The 17,664-nt window shown below is 37.5% G+C and overlaps 1 protein-coding gene across 5 annotated transcripts in view; it reads left to right on the forward strand.

The window, feature by feature from the left end:
* The window catches only part of LOC116771871 (zinc finger protein 608), a 59,397-nt gene extending 43,438 nt beyond the window's left edge, over positions 1-15,959 (forward strand). For 3 of the 5 annotated variants that reach the window (XM_061528255.1, XM_061528257.1, XM_061528256.1), the window contains exons 4-12: positions 8,566-8,689; positions 11,279-11,366; positions 11,486-12,215; positions 12,652-12,849; positions 13,230-13,334; positions 13,412-13,734; positions 13,849-13,993; positions 14,376-14,868; positions 15,440-15,959. In XM_061528255.1, coding sequence (XP_061384239.1) covers positions 8,566-8,689; positions 11,279-11,366; positions 11,486-12,215; positions 12,652-12,849; positions 13,230-13,334; positions 13,412-13,734; positions 13,849-13,993; positions 14,376-14,868; positions 15,440-15,501 — 2,268 coding nt within the window. In that variant the 3' untranslated portion in view covers positions 15,502-15,959. Of the gene's footprint in view, positions 1-8,565; positions 8,690-11,278; positions 11,367-11,485; positions 12,216-12,651; positions 12,850-13,229; positions 13,335-13,411; positions 13,735-13,848; positions 13,994-14,375; positions 14,869-15,299 lie in introns of all 5 variants that reach the window. The other 2 variants (XM_061528259.1, XM_061528258.1) reach the window with 2 other exon arrangements.
* The last annotated feature ends 1,705 nt before the right edge of the window (positions 15,960-17,664 follow it).

A 17,664-nucleotide genomic window follows, 5' to 3' on the forward strand; every position in this document is an offset into this window, starting at 1 on the left:
GAAATAAATTTTTATTTAAAAAAAGTGTGCCGACATGAAATTATTATTGCGCCATAAAGTCGTTATATTTTTTGTCGGTCAGCGCGCACTCATACGAACGGTGCACTAGTATTTAATTTTATAAAGAATTAAAAAAAAAACAAATGAAATGTGTTAACATTTTTACGCAAACGTTTTTAAAAATGAATTTTTAAACGTTGATAAAAGTTATTCACTAGCGAGCGTCGATAGTGCCATCGTAAAATAAATATTAACAGCAAACATTGTGCGCCGCTGTCGTTCGTCGGCTGTTCGTTGTCGACTTTCGTCCGCATAAAAAAAAAACAAATATTATTTAGAATTTCCGTCCCAACTCTCGCCCCTATTACAATATCATTGTAGGCCGTAAACGGGTCCAAATCATAGATAAACGATTTTGAACCTTATAACTTTTCCAATTATAAACATTTGATTGTCAATTTTGGATTTAAATCCACACAACTTTAAATCATAATATAATATTCAAATATTTGATATATTTTATTACTTTTAAACGCAAACATGTGTACACGAGGTATATTTTCCTTTGTATGCTAAGATACGCCCTCGGTATTTAAAGCCGTTCGTGTTCTGTGATCATTAATATTTTTTTAAAAGCCGTATTTATGCCCGTGGGTACGAGACCGAAAGACTATTATTTTATTGAGGAAGTTGGCTCAGGTCGCTCGTTAAACGCCGACTGCGGCGATCAACTTAATCCATTACCATTTTATACTGTCGTTAAGGTTTCACGACTGCCGTCAACTGTTCAAACTTTATTTGCTATTATAATATCATATTGTAATGTCGATGACGATCTTTCAATTGAATGCTCGAGATATATTATTATTATGAGCAACTAAATGTAAGTGGTAATGCTCACACATTTTTTGAATTCAATATATGATGCTGGCATCTTAAATATTTATTGTATAGAATAAAAGCGACGTTTATTTCATCTACATATTTTCCTAACATATTTTATGTACGCCAAATTCTCAGCTCTGTAATGTATAATGTTGTTGTTGTTTGTATATAAAGTACAACAAAATTACAAAGACTCATTTTAATTTAAGCAGCAGCAAAGTATTTTTTATAAGCAACAATATTTTTTTTGTAAAACAAAAACGTTAATGTACCAGGAGAGCAGTATCGTGTAGGAAGTAGGTAGGAGGAAGTTTGCGTGCGAATTACCCAGCAACAAGGGAGGGCGCGGTAATCCTGTTATCGGCTAGATATCCGCACCGGAGCCTGCGGTACGGAGTAAACCGCCACTTTTAGAGCTACGCTAAAAGCCAACTTTAGTCGGACTACACTTTAATTGTTGTTACCCTAGTAAGGAGATTAGCGCGTGATCAAGTTTGCAAGAGGATGCTAATAGGAGTGTCTAGTATTAAAATTATCCATATTAAATGAACGCGTTCAGTTCAGCCTTTAAGGCTTTAGATTAATACGCGTAACACGCAATAACGTTGATTATTTATAGAAGCGGTTGTGTCTATTCTATAGGATTATTCTACAAGAATACGCTACGTCTTCCTTTAAAACAGTATGTTCATCTTATAAAAATTATATTTTTAACGTTTTATGAGTGGAGGAAATCTGTTTCCCTCTGTAAAATGCAGAACAAAGAAAAAGCTCGGGAAATCTTGTTAACTTTTTAAAACATTCGTTGCCTCTCATGAATAATTCAGTAGGTATCTGTCGGCGGTGGCTGCGGTGTGCGAGATACCTACACTGTATACTGTATACAGAACATCGGTTACGGACCGAAGTATGACCGTACGCGGTGCGATGTATAAATAGTTCTCAAATCCTCGTCCGTCCGCAGTTCTGAGCATGTCCGGGGCTCCGACGACTACCCTCTTCACAATTGACATTACGTAAAGAGCCCAACCCTTTGTTATTCGGATGAAATGTGAATTTCAATGAAAACGAGGTTAAAATTTCTCCGTCCCGACTAAGCCGTAAAAAAAGTGATTCCAGAACGGTCCATTGTCGTGTTGCGATTTACACGCTCCCTTCCCTCATACAGGTTCATCAAAGCGGAAACTTTACCATTTTATTATTCGTATTAGTTACGCGACGTCTACACAACTTTGAATAATTTATTGCTCGAGTAATTAACTCGGAGTCATTCTTATGTTTTTAGCTTGCTTTTACGCAATTAAAAATAATTTTAAATAATAGCGAGAGCACAAAGGCGGGAGACGCGACTTGAATAATTTAAAAGCTTTGTTCTTAGAGTTAGCATCTTGTTTCATCAGCGCTCTCTGTCTCGGGGGATATTTATATGAGATGATTATGAATATTTACATCGGCTTCATCTTTGAAGAGGAATGTTACACAAAATAACTTATATTTTGTTCCTTTCTGTAGAAGATTTAGCCGTAGAATGAGTTTATTTTATCGAGAGACTAGTCAATTTCTATTGTGTCCGTAAAGAGATTTAAAAGTGGGATAAATATCACATTGCCGATGGGGTCACTAAAGTTGTCAGCCATCGAGGGTGATTTAAGGACCCCTCCTTAAATTGGTATTTGCGTCGCCTTTGCCCGTCCGTTTATTTTGCCGTTTGGGGTGAATATCTGAATCATAGACAGTTTTGATGATTTTTCTGAATTATTCTCTTATTTCTAACTTAGCTTTTAAATTTTCTTAGCAATGTTATATTTAATGCACATACATTTACAATAAATAAATTTAGTGTATTTCAAAAGCGTTTGTTATTTAAATAATTTCAAACTATTTAATTAGTCACATTTCTTACGTAAATGATAAAGGATTAAGACGTGAAATCCACAGAGTTTTATTTACGAAATCAGTCATTATTTTTATACCTTCGTATAAAGCTATTATTATTTTTATGAGCTAAGTCATTTATGCTGAAGTCTAAACATCGAGAATACAATAAATGCATCCTAACATGGCTCATAATTTCCCTCGGTTTTGTTGTTACAATAATATTAATTTGACTAAAAAAAAATTGCTTTCAACTGATTTCAGTATGAATTATATATATATATATTTTATATCTAAGAAATGTAATGTTTTCAAAACATGTTTGTTACTTTAAACTTAATTTATATAATAATTAAAAAACTCATTACATTATAAAACGTTTATTTCAAAGCTTAAAGCGACAATTAAAATTGTAATAACAAAGCTCTCTCTCGCCGCCTTGAATGAAAATTGTTGGAGTTGTATAAGAAAGTTCACAACGCGCTCCGCTGCCCGCGCCGACAGCGAAAAAAAACCCGCGGCTTCCTTTAAAAAAAAATATCGCAGACCTCTTGCAACTATCGACTTAGTAACTTATGCACTTACTACAGAAACTTTATATATAGTAAATTTATTTTTTTCATATTACTTCATCGTTCGCGGGAAGGTATTGAAATATTGCACTCTCGCTATTATTGTTGTATTTACGATAAATAATAGATAATGTTTGAAACTGAATTATCTTCGCCTACACGCATTTGACGATACAAAAGTAGATATTGTAAAATTACAATGACAATGCTGACTAAAAAATCAAAACGAGTTGATATAGAAACAAAAAATCCATTTATTTGATCGTCTTCTTTAGAGCAACTTCCTCAATACAGTATAACTTGCAAACAAGGCTAAGAATGACCTAATTCAATAAAGGTATGCTGTAATCACAGCTAGGATTAAAGGTGCTTTGGAAGCACTGAGCAGTTTGCACATAATAAATCGCTGATGTAAAGCTAAATGTTCAAGTAAAGGCTACACTTGGCTAAATATCCTTTACAAATGCTCGTTTCGTGGTTCCGTTCGTTATTCATTCTTCGGGTGATGTCTGATTATAATGATAATAATTAATTCTCGAAAAAACATGCAAGCGATCCCAGGCTAATAATCTAGTGTTTAGCTACTTATGTTCATATAAAGAGGATACACATTTTAATTGAATCTGAGAAACTCAGCTGTGTAATTGGGTATTCGTTTAATATAATCATCATTAAGCAGGCTCTCTATCTAAATATCTCTCTTATAATTTGATTAAAATATCTGTCAGTGTTTAATTTATGTTTAATGTTTCTAAACGTTTCATAATAATATTACGTTTCATATTTCCGTACAGTTTCCTCCTACCTTTATATGTGACATAACATTTGGGTGATAATATTTATTCTTCATTATTTTTTTACGATGCGCCTCATATATTTTCTAAATTATTATACAATTAGCTATACCAGACATCTAACTAGGTATTAAATAATATAAAGTAAGTTAAATTACATGATATATATTCATTACTAGTATATAGAGTTACATATTTAAACTAACTACGCCCACCGGTTTTGCTCGCGCAACTAAAAATTTATATAATTATTAAGTTTAACAGATCATATTTAGAACTTGTTAAAACCATACAATTACGTCTATAACGTCAGCGGGGTACTTAGATTGAATCGCTATAAAGTACTGTAAGGGAGATAATGTTTTATTAAAGTCGAGGGTGAGATGGTTTTTTACGACGTCATTGAACTCAAGATACGAAAATACTCCGGAGTTAATTCCCGGCATTAAATTATTCTAACAGGAGCCGTAAATAAAATGATTTTAAAGTGCAAATTATTTATTATAACAATCGGAACAAAAACAAAGTCCTCATAAAAGGGGCAATAAAGAACGGTTTAATTATAGTCTGAGAGTTCGCTGCAAGTAATGGAATCCGCAGATGCGTCTCAGCTCCTCGTTCAAGATTAAGATTTGAACACTTAATGTCTTGAAGGGAAAACTAATCGACCTGAATGTCCCTAATTAGCAACTCGATAATATTACCAAAGTTTTCATTGAAATATGTATTTCACAAGAAACCTCTTCTTTGAAGGTATAATCATTTTAAGCAATAACGTCTTTCCATTACGGGCTGTAGACTTCCATAATGTTAAAACTGGTACTACAGACTGACGCTATGTGTTCAAAGAAATCTGTAATATCGGCCTACTAGAATATTTTTATAAGTTAAAATATATTTTTGTAATGTTTTGAACAAACCTCAGGTATATGTATTGATACTCGGCCTCATTTACGATTGCATTTATCTGTTGATAACATCTCGTTACCAATCGGATCGTGAAGTAAACTTTTATTGCGTCTCGAGTGCGTTTCGTTTATGTTTTTATGTAGTTTTTTATTACACTTCAAAGGATAGAAATGAAGTACTAGTAAACACTAGTATATCTACTATTATCCGAACTAAGTTATCCTTAGTACATGGAAGGTTTATTTGGTTATAGTGTTTAAAGACGGTGTTGTAATGGAATTTCAAAAACTCTTAAAAGCTAATTAGCTTTTAATAGATCGGATGAGGGTGCCACCCTCGGAACCCGTCACCCTCCCGAGGTTGGGACGACTGTTCAATACAATAATTTCTCTATCAAAATTGTTCCAGAAATTTGTTAATAAAAAATTTTTCCCAAAAGATATTTAGATGTCGTCTCAGGGAAATTATTCCTACTTTAAATTCTAAAGTAAAATATCAGATTCAATTTGGCGAGGAAAAGATTTCGCCACAAAATACAGTTAAAAGTCCAAATTGAAGACAACGGAGGGCTTTTGAAGGCAGAGTAATTATTTTAATATTAAGTAAAACATTTTTATTAGTAATTTGAGGCCTCGATCACGTTTCTTCATTTACATATTAATATCTGTGTCTATGGTTGTCTGGCTTCATTAATGTCTTTATTCGGAGCAAATCGTGAGAACCATTTTGTTTTGTATAAAATGTTTCGTGTGCTTTCAATGAATATTAATTACATTGGAATGTCTTCACATATCTCGACGGTGGTATAAACATACATGTCGTTTACAAAATTTTCTCTTTACCTTCTTTATATTCGAAATCGCTTTTTGTTTTATTATGTTTGTCAGCGACATTGCCTGCCATGAACGTGCTCACAATCCTGGAAGGAGGAGATTTAACCAAATTATATAGATGATAAACGACTTCACGTTTTAAACGCTCCTTAAAATTGTAACACGGTTGGAAACACCTAAATGGCTGCCAAATGTTTGTATTGCAAACTAAACGAGACTGAAAATGATAAATTTTACCATGACTCAGCTTTTTGTGAGTATTCTTAATTAACATAATGTACTGGGTGTCAACTTCTGTACACTTACGTTCGGAGTTGGGCGACGAAATCGTTTACAAACGAGTTCCTCATCCAAACGAACCTTCAAAGGACCCATCGCAATCTTAATCGAAGCCTGCCCTCTCATTACATTCCCAACCAGTCCCATTCCTTTGTTTTCTCCCGCTTGAATTGATTTACTAGCCATTGTCTTTTGACACCGCGTCTCCGACTTTTATTCGCGTTCGATACGCCATTACGTTCGAGTTTTATTGAAATGTTAATTCGAAATGAAGTTTTTCGAGTCGGTTGTTATGAAGCGGCAGCTGGGTACCCTTGTTTGCAGTCGTTGCTAGCTTTGAAAGATCATAACAGGGACCCTTCGTTCTAGTCGCACAAAGCCACCCCAGCCCCCAGCCCCCAGTCCCCAGCCCCTACTAGGCGAGCAGGTTTCAACTCATAAAAGTCTTGATGGCTACATGCCGTGTCGAAATATTAATATGCGGCTTAACTTTACCTACATATAAACATGCCATTGTCTGATAACGGACGCGGTGGGCGTAAGACAAGCACATTTGTCTTCATCTAACAATACACTGTTTGCGATATTTATATACCACGCGTGGGTATCGGATAATAAATATTTGATTTTAACGCTTGCCACAGACGCGGTGATGTCTACCAATTAACTAACGGGGATTTCGTTTTACTATGAGCTGTTTAAATTAAACGATGTATGTCCTGTGACTGTAATAATATCACGAACGCCACTAGTCTCGGTCCAATTGGTATGTATAATGAAGTAGTTTGTCCGTAAGGCCAGGTCCACACGGACGCTACAGTTAATGCACCATCACTGTAAACATTCTAGTGATTGTTGGAGCGGTTGTAATGTTTGTGTTGTACAATGTTAGCGTTACATTGTGCTTCAATGATATTAAAGCTGATGTATAAAATATATTTCAGGATACAGAAATTTAGCACACCATATGCGTGACGTAGAATGTAAACTACATGTGACTCTACTTAATGACAAAGTCCCTAACGCGTCGAAATCACTCGACACTGGTTGGTTCAGTTTGTTTTCCGTATACCATAAGTATAGCGTTACAACCTCTAGCTAGTTGTATTTATTTGGCAGAATTAGTAAAAATCATTCAAATGGTCACGTTCTTTTATCGCATTATCATCCTGGACCGTAGTAAATTACTTAAATGACTTTTTAAGAAATCTGTTCTTTTATTTGAAAAATTGCGTTTGCTTTAAGTGAAACCTGTTACTAGGAGGTCCGGATTATCCATACGTTATCATACTCTAGTTGGCTATTAACTTTATCAATGAATATGACAGGGAAGAGAATGTCATTCTATATTAACGAAAAAGTTTTAAGTAAAAGAGGCGGGAGAAAATATAGGTGATGTTGACAGCCAGTTTGGATTAAGTCATTCTATTCTAGTCCACAATATGGAGAAATAAAGAGAAAAGGTACAAGCAGAGAAGGATAGGAAATCTTACAACAAATAAAGAAGTTTGTTGAAGGACCTGGTTTACTTTCTTTTAAAGTATCATAAGGATGGCTTGGAAAATTCAAGCAACCATAGAAACTATGGCACAGTAGTGGAGCAGCAAGAAGCGTTGAGACAAATTTTACTCACGACTGGATTAATAGTGGGGTCAAAACTTACAGAACAATACGCAAGCGACGTGGTTTGAAAGGCTTCAATAACAGACAAAGAAATTATACAATCGTTGAAGAAAATGATGACATCTCTTTTTTCTGTAAAAAGCTTTTTCTTCTCTTTTCACGACAGTTCTAACATCAAAATAAAACCAGTCCCTTGTGTGCCGTTACATCGAGTTTATAATATAATTAATAAGGTCCAAATTAAATTGGCTACTAACATGAAATCATTACATTTTATTATCTTGAACAATTCTAACGCTTTTTACATTTATAGACTAAGTTACTACTTCTTGAGATTATGTAATAAAAATGGTTTGCCTTTGAAGCTCTTTCGTACAATTTAACTTCTAAGTTATAACCGAACCCTATGGATTTATTTTATATACATGTTTATTTCATTAAATTTAAAAAGTTTGTCTAATTCATTTAATTAGAAATGAAAGGTTTTTAAAAAAAAATTATAAACATTTATTATTTCTATAGATAATATTTCCAGTCCAGTTCAATAGAGAATGGAAAATTATGCCATTGTTTTTACAACACGTACAAACAAAACCTGTTTTAAATCGTAAATTGTTTTCATTTCGAATAAACCATATCAAAATGTTTCGACTATTCGTTACCTCAAGCGGAATAAAATAAAACATTTTATTTATTTAAGCTCAGTGGACTCGCCGCGATTTGCACGGTGATTTTGTGAAAATAAATGTAGAATCGATTAGTACGTGTATATAACGTGTGTGTGTCGTATTACAGGAGACGGCTGAAGTATGTGTGGGGACGTCTGTGGGCACGATCACCGAGCCTGACTGCCTCGGTCCCTGCGAGCCTGGTACATCGGTCACGCTGGAGGGCATCGTGTGGCACGAAACGGAAGGTGGTGAGTTGTTACTAGCGCACGGCTCCACGCACTGCAGCCTCATCCAACACCTCCAGCACGCTTATGCACGCCTAGTACTTTGATCCGCTTCGCAGACCCCATACGTACCCATTTCCCATTAAAAAAATAAAAGGTGCAACTTTTAAAAAGACAACATTTAAGTAATACATATTTATTTGATAAAATTAAAAAAGGTAGTTACTAAATCAAAATTAAAAAATATGTTTCTTTGTTCGAAAACAATGAATGTAAAAAAAAATAAGATGGTGCAATAAAACTTCTTGACTGATACATTCATTGGTACGTTGATGACCCATATATTTCATTAGAACGGCGATCATCCATCAGAGAAGAAATCAGTAGATTGCGCACTATGGATATTTCGAAGATTGATGTAGAATTTTAATGCTTATCATCTATATATAAGGAACATATTCGTCTATGAGTAACATACAAATATAATGTTCATTGTGTTGCATCCGAAGCACAATACGTCCCCCAGCGTCACGTATAATTGTTATAAAACGTGATAATAAATCAACATCTGTCCAGAGATTTCTGAATGTATCAACTCACTGGGGAAGATCCACGCCCCATTGTTTATTTATTTTATCCTAATAGAATCGAGGGTTACAATTTGTACATTACTTTAACGACCGGTTTTTTTTTTTGTATGAAGTCCGATTTTATCCTCGTTTAATATTGCTTAATGAGAGATCGGAAAGCCTTTTAATGTAATTAACGTTAAAAAATATATGTTCGTACAAAAGCCTATATAACATATAGGTACACGACCGCTGTGAAGTGGCCTGGAGGCGGTAATTTTAATTAAGTTTTGTTGACAAGCTTTTAAGTACACAGTTTGCTTTGACGTCGAACGGGTGTTAATAAATGTTTGAAACCAAACTAGGTATGCGATAGAACAAAGCACTCACTGAACCGATTAGAACTACACTAGTAGAAAACAAAGGTATTTTGTCAAATAATAAAAATATAAGATAATATAAAAGTTAAATATTTCGAGAAATTTAAAATTAATGGAGTTACCATAAAAGAAATAAATTTTATTGCACTGAGATTAAAACGGAGATCAAAGGAACGACCAAAGCAGCTAAATGTGAAAGCGGGCGCTCGACAGCCATTAGTCACTTGATTACGGCCGGGTGTAATTAGCACCCTAAATGAACCTATTACTAAGCTCTGCTATCCTGGTACTGCCGTAGCGATCTCAATCACAGAACATTACTTTGTATAATTAAAATGATAAGTATTAAAGATCTTTAAGAAAGGTTAAGTTGACCTTATGTTAGTTAATGTTTATTGACGTGTTTCTTGTTGAGTACTTGGTGAAATAAAAACGTCTCTCGAAGCCCCTTAGTGAAGCTTTAGTGACAAGGGTACTAATCGAATCCCACACACGCAAACAAAAGGGCCGCTCGTCTAATTTAACTTTTCCGTGACTGAACGTCCATGTTAACAATTTACGAGTGAAACTCACCCCTTAATAATAAAAGGGAAGCGCGCGTCCGACATTTCTAGCCTCGGAAGTACCATCTGCCCGCTTTTTAATATTCCCGCTTTCCTGCTCCGGCTCTTTAAAACTTTAGTTTCTTTTTAATAAGAAGAAAGAGATAATAATACCGTAATGATGAAAACTTTTGAACAAAAAGCGGTTTATATAATCCTTTTATTTACGTTGTAAAAACTTTGATCTTCTTTATATTTATTGTATTTAAGAGTTTATTTTTCCTTTATACCGGAAATTTTTGTTCCATTATGAAGGAAAGAAAATGAAAATTACCACTAGTCTTAATTTATAAAAAAGCTATTTAAGTTATCACACGACTTTTCTCCTTAACATGTGACGTAATAGTTGTATGTTACTATTCTTGTGTTTCAACTATGTTTTGTTGAGGTTTCGATTTAAAGATTAATTAATATGTTTTACGAAAAAATAGTTTTAATAGTTGTATTTATAAATCACAATGGCTTTTGGTAATATAACATGTTTGTTTCATTGTTCTGTGAAACTATAAATAATAAGCACTGAGTCATCGTAACTGGTTGTTTATATTAAGCTATTTATTTATTGTTTCACGGATTTTCATTTTATTATTGTACTCCGTTCTCAGATTTGATTATTTTAATAGTATACTATATAAATAGACATCTGCATGTTTAGTAGAAAGTGCATTTAGTGCATGCCCTTAAGTTGGAATAACAGAAAATAGGTATATATTAGAAGAAAAGCTTTTGACTACTAAAAATTTTATTTTAACATTTATTAAATTATGCAAACACAGCAAATAATACGAGTAGAATATCGTGGGGATTAAATTGATTAATTAAATTTGCATAAGTTAGCACGCGAGCGTGATAAGCGAGGGATTCTGAACGCGTTCCTAAAATCTAAATATGCCGCTAAAGTCACGTTTCTGGAACTATGAGAGATGGGAGGAGCACTCTCACCCTTTATGCTAATGAACGGTCCCGTTATAAATTGGATCGCTTTGCGAATAACTCGATTGCGCCTATACCGGCTTGTCTGCCGTCACTGGAACTTTTCGACATCTTTGACCATATTCACAGGAGTACTGGTGGTGAATGTGACGTGGCGAGGGAAGACTTACGTCGGGACACTGTTGGACTGTACGAGACACGACTGGGCGCCGCCACGGTTAGTTTATTGTACATTTACTATAAAAAATATTTTCATTTCTTACATATATATTCCTTTCTAAATATTAAACGTTACCGTTTCTGTCTGTTATATTTATGAAAAAAATTCTGTTAAAGATTTTGCGATTCTCCTACGGAAGAATTGGACGCCCGGACTCCAAAAGGGCGGGCGAAACGCGGACGCGGCGCCGCGCCCACAGACATGACGAACTTCACAGAGACGCGTTCCTCGGTCCATAGCAAATTAAGGAACGGCGGTGCCAAGGGACGACGGGCGCTGCCCTCACCCACACCGTTCACACCTCCAAGACCGGACTCCAAAAGAAAACGGAACTCCGATGCCGAGGAGAGACCCCCCACTCCCAAAGCGAAACGTCCACCGCCCACAACATCCTCTCCACCTCCTGACCCGGTGCTGCTCGAGTGCCCAGAGCCGAACTGCTCCAAGAAATACAAGCACGCGAACGGTTTGAAGTACCACAGATCGCATGCACACGGGTCACCTGATGAAGAAGACAAAGACGGCTCCAGCTCAGAGCAAGAAGAGACTGCAACGGAGCCCGCGTCACCGGCGCGGCCGCCTTCAGAACCGGCCACCCCTGCGACCCCGGTGAAATCTCCTACACCCACTAAGTCACCTGAAGAGAAGAGCGATAAGTCACCAGAAAAGTCTCCGGAAAAAACGGAACCAGTCGAATCACCCCCACAACCCCGGTTCGAGGAGTTCGCGTCGACACCGGAGCCTCCTCCAGTGAACGAGCGACCGCCGACACCTTCCGCTCCGAGTACTCCCCCGCCAGAATCTCATCCTCCACAACAGCCGACAACACAGTTGACACAGTTCAAGGTAAGCGTGATCAGAGAAAGCGGATACGCTCAATATATTAGATTTTTTCTTAAACACCGTAAGGTTGTATGATGAAACATTTTGACTGTTAACGATCAGGAATTAATGTCATTAAAACTAGATTTCCAATATGACGCCATAAAGGATGGTCAAATGCAAATTCAAATGAAAGAGTTCGAACAAACACATTCGTAGGAACCAACCCCTAAATATCTCATTATAGTTGCTTCACCAACTAAGTTCGTTCCAACATTCCAATCTGTGATTTTTAGTAACGAAACCTTATTGATGGCATCTCGGTTTAAAATTACGGTAGAATTGGACATAATAGGATGTTTAATTCTAGTTGAACACTTCTTTAATGTTAAAACATAATGATAACTTTCAGTTCTTGCAATAAGTTAAATTTACTAAAGTGTCCATAATTTATTTGCAGGTGAAGCCACGGTCGGCACTAATGCCGTCTGAGGAGCGAAAGTCGACGGAGTCTCCAGACGGGTCGCCGGGGAAGCGTCGTCGTCGTTCCCCGACCCCGGGCGTGCGGTCGCCCGCCTACTCCGACATATCCGACGATGCGGCACCCCCGGAGGGCGCCGCTGACGCTGAACACAGAACCTTCCCGGTCTATCATCAGGTGTGTTGAATTACATCGTGATCGAATTCTTGGTAGAGGGAATTAAAAAATAATAATAGGCATAAACGTATGCAGCAAAATATCATCAAGAGAGCTTTCTTAGTGGGAGAGTAGTTGGAAAAATATAAAGGATGTTCATACGTATTACAGCATCTTGAAGAGAGATCACCGAGAATAAGTTACAATTAGATTTGGATTACGATAGTTGCATAATAAAAATTGTTTGAAAGGGTAGATAAGTCGACAAAAGTAGACAGTGGACTAACTTTCAGATTTACTATTATTGTCATCGTATTTATTGTAGTAACTAATGGTAATGATATCATCAAGAACGCTTTCATGGAGTTAATTTTAACATATCATTATCTTGGTGTTTTCAGTACTACGGACAGTCGCCATACCTGCCGCCGTCGCATCCTGCCACCGCGCCTCCCACGGATAAGGGGAAAGAAGACCTGTCAAAGGACCCCAAAGCTGACCTTAAGGTAATAAAATAAATTTTCTCATAAACATCAGCTACACGATGATACAATTGGTACTATATTCTATAATATTACTCTAGGACGGTAAACCCGAAGGTGGTTCGCAGAAGGTGTTGCCTCCCCACTTCTATCCCTACAACTATGTCCCAAATTTTCCCTACAACGTGGAATCCGGCCCCCCTCCTGGAGCACCCCTAGATGACAAATCCAAAGAATCAGATCGTTCGAAAACAACTCCCAGTCCGTTAGACAAGAGTAAACAGTCGAGGAACTCGGACGCAAAGGACCCGTCGAGGCCGAATGAAAACCATCAAATATTGAAAGAGAGTATAGAAATGAAAGCTCAAATGGGACCCTACGCCTTCCAACGACCGCCGCACGCGAGGGAAGAGGAATTAAGGAGGTTAGCCGACGTTGATCACACTATTAATGTTAATTTACATCACCCTGAAATATAAGTAAGTAATCTTAAAAATTAATGTTTACTGAAATAAAATTTTCTGCTTGTATCTTGTAGGTATTACATGAGTCTCGACCAACGTCGTAAGGAAGGTGGCGATGGGAAGCAGGTGGGTCCCGGCGCGGCCTCAGGGGGGGGAGTGAGACCTCAACCAGCACACAAACCCAAGGACAAGGATGACAAGCCCAAAGAGGAAGTTAAAGTAAGCATCGGACTTATTAAAACTGGATTTAAATCTCTGATAACGTAGTTGGACATTACCAAATATTTCGAATAGTATTTTGTATACTTTTCTTTATATAAATCGAATCATACACTACAATATAATATTCTTAATATAAGTTAACTTCCTGTTATGTTTCTAATCTCGACGAACTGATTTCTATTGAAATTGAAAAATAAAATTGAAAATTAATTCATACGAGCAGGATTGGGACCTGTGACCTCTGGGACACCTCGTTTTAGTTGGCTTGGTTGCTATACTCCTGAGTTCGTAGATTTGAATCCTTCTGGTGTCGATGACCTTTTCATTCTTTATTAAGTTATTCAATTTTAATGAGCTAACATTATGATTTGTATTGCAGGTGAAGCAGGAAGGCCAGAAGCCGACGACGGAGACGCAAGGTCCGCCTCCGCCCCCTACCTCCCAGTACTATCTCCCGCCATACATGCAACCGCCGCACTACGGAGCTTTGCCCTTCGACCCCGTGTACCGCGCGCCACTCAGCCCGATGCTAGTGCCGGGCTTCGGCGGCGGCTGGACCGTGCCTCGCTATCACGCGCCCGAGGACCTGTCTCGGCCGGGGGCACCGGCTAAATTGGAACTGCTACCTGGCCACGGGGCGCAGTACTACGGGCCGCACGCTCCTCACGCCCCTCACGCTCCGCACGCGCCTCACGCGCCGCCACACAAGATACACGAACTGCAGGAACACGCGAAGTCTCCTCAGGGCAAGCCGCCGCGGCCGGAGCCGCCCAAGGACGCCCCTCGGTCTCCGCCCCCGCAGCGCCACGTCCACACGCATCACCACACGCACGTAGGACTCGGCTACCCGATATACCCGCCGCCATTCCCTGGTAAGCATCGACAACAAATTAACATCTACCCACAATCGGGAAATTGATATTTCACACGATTTCTTACAATAATTAATTAATATTGTTGATATTGGAAAATTAAAAATCTTATTTATTTTTTTGGGATTTTGCTGATGATAAAAATTTTCAAAATAGTTAATGTTCTTTTATTGACTAGTTAATATCTGTTATTTCTAATAATGTCATTACAATGGTTTGTTATTGAATTTATGACTCACATTCAATGTGAATCATATCACTATCCCGATTGCAATTCAATTGTTCCCCAGTACGCATGTGCTTGTGACCACTACATTAAGACTTGTGCATTATCTGGACTCTATTCTTCTTAACACTCAATACATTCCAACAATGCTTGTCTTGTACCGAATACATCTTTCCGTCTAACGTTGGCGTGTGTTTGGTTGCAGGGGCCCGATAGCATTCGGCCGATAAGCGGCCAAGCCCCGCACACGTCTAACTAATCCCAATAGAAAGATGTCATTCTTCAATACTAACGGGATGTGGACGTAACGTTGTGAAGAGTTTAATAGAAGATTGTGTGTTCCAGCGGCAGCCGTACTGGCGAGTACCCAGGCGGTAGTCAACTCCTTCCCGACGCCGCCAAAATGAGAAAAAGCTAAAGGAAAGCTCACAAGTCCCCAGCCGACCTCACAATCCCGAGGATTCGAAAGGAATCGACGCACGTGAGACGAAACTCGCCTGCCTGCGACCGGAACTGACGTATACAAACTACGTACCGGACTATACGGTGACCACGTGACCGGACAAAAACTATACGGGAATGTGTGTCGCCGCGGACTGATCTCCAGTGAACCCGAGTGTATGTGATGTGCGTTGTTTGATACAAAGTGAACTCAGAGGTTAGCCGGACCTCGTGTCGTGTGACTGACTGTTTTGTGGGCGATCAGATGGTGAATAGTTAAGGGACGATTGAACATGGACTCCTGTCAGCTCGTACGGAGCTTACCTTAGGTCGACTAGTGAGAGCACAAACTAGTTCTGTATATATTAGAATGATATGTAAATTCCTTACTATATTAGTGTTCAGCGTCGGTTATTGTAATATAGACATCGAATTTTCCTTCTGGGCATTGTACTGATGTTTAGAGCCCCATGAGAATATTTTTAAAAATTTCGAATACAGTCTAATGAGATCTTTATTTATAAAAGAGCATTCCACAAAACGAGAATAAAACGTAGGCGTTAACTTTACATTAATATATATATTAAGTGAATAGTATAGATTGGGAGATTATGTGAATGTGGCGGATTTAACGTCGAGTTGTAGCGTGCACAAATCGTACCGTCTCGACACTAGTACTAGGGCTAGTGACGACTATTTATAACGTAGAGAGCATCCCATAGTGTCGTGAAGTGTTTTAAAATGTCGCTGTGCGTATGGATGTGTGGCTTCTAGTGAACAATCAAGTAAATATCATACTCCAATATTATCGAATACAAGGGATTAGCGTTTCTGTGCGTGTGTACTGCACTGTAGTTAAGGACGGAGCACCGTCGAACTCGCGGAGGCGCAGTTTACGTCGTTTCAACTATTAGTAAAGAATGTTCCGATTTTATTATCTGTTACTAAACAGTCTTCCAGTCGAGTCCCGGAGGCGGCCGCCGTCAACATATTTTGCATTTCATGTCACAGCAACTACGACGAATTATTAGCTTGTTCTTGTGTTCGAGTTATGTTTATTGTAAGTACACGAATATATGCAGAGATTGGAAGACTCCGCGTCGTTTGTATTTTAAATAAGTAGCCATCATCAGGACAACACAGCAGAATGTAGGGTTCAAAATACGATTTTAATGAATCGATGTACCATGTACCTGTCTACCGCTCACTATAACGTGGACAACACGGGCCTAATTCTTTGATTATATGATTTGTGACCAAAAATATATATCGACTACGAACATAAATGGCACGCTATTATATTGTTTAAATTAATATTAATCAACAAAAATGTACAAAATGTATGATGAGCAGTTGGTCGGTTATGATATCGGGGATGTTTGTAATTTAAATTGCTTTTTTTTCGTTTTATAACTATCAAAGCGACTCCGTTAGAGGTTAGTGTGCGAGACATGTTAGCATGATCTCGTTCGTTCATAGACTGACGATTATTTTAAATGAATCGCCGCGGAAGCGTTACGCTTGCAACTTATCGTACCAGTGAGTTGGTCTGCAACATGACGTTGTATTATATCTGTGTATCAATATATCATTTGTGTATTTTTCGATGTAAGTGAAGCCAAGTTTGATTTCTTAGAAAAGAATTCGAGACGTTAAAAAGGAATAATAAAGATAAATTATTTCTTACAATGCGTTTTATTTCGTTTTTTACTTCCCTTTTCAGCACGTCCTTGGTCATATGCCTAGCTCTCGAATAAGATTTTATCATAATATTTTTGACGTTTAAACAATTAAGATTTAATTTTCATACGAGTCCTTACATCGTGGCTTACAAGTCATCAACAATTTATGGTTGTTACAGTAAGGTCGTGTTATTGTGGCCATATAAACTCGTTTGAAGGTTATTGTATATAACATCTTATTATATTCCTTATTTCTGTTTCATGAGCCATTTACTCCGTAAAATTATCGCCCTACGACCGTAGTAACCTGTTTTTATTAAAGAATCTTTGACGTTTGACTACTGTTCAGTTTACTGGATTGGAGTTTCGTTTTCATAAAAATTTAATAAATTTCAAAAACACATATGTATAAATAAACATAAAATTTTCAGTCATTTCGTATTAGAT

The sequence above is a fragment of the Danaus plexippus genome, assembly GCF_018135715.1.
Source record: "Danaus plexippus chromosome 16 unlocalized genomic scaffold, MEX_DaPlex mxdp_31, whole genome shotgun sequence".
Lineage (NCBI taxonomy): Eukaryota > Metazoa > Arthropoda > Insecta > Lepidoptera > Nymphalidae > Danaus > Danaus plexippus.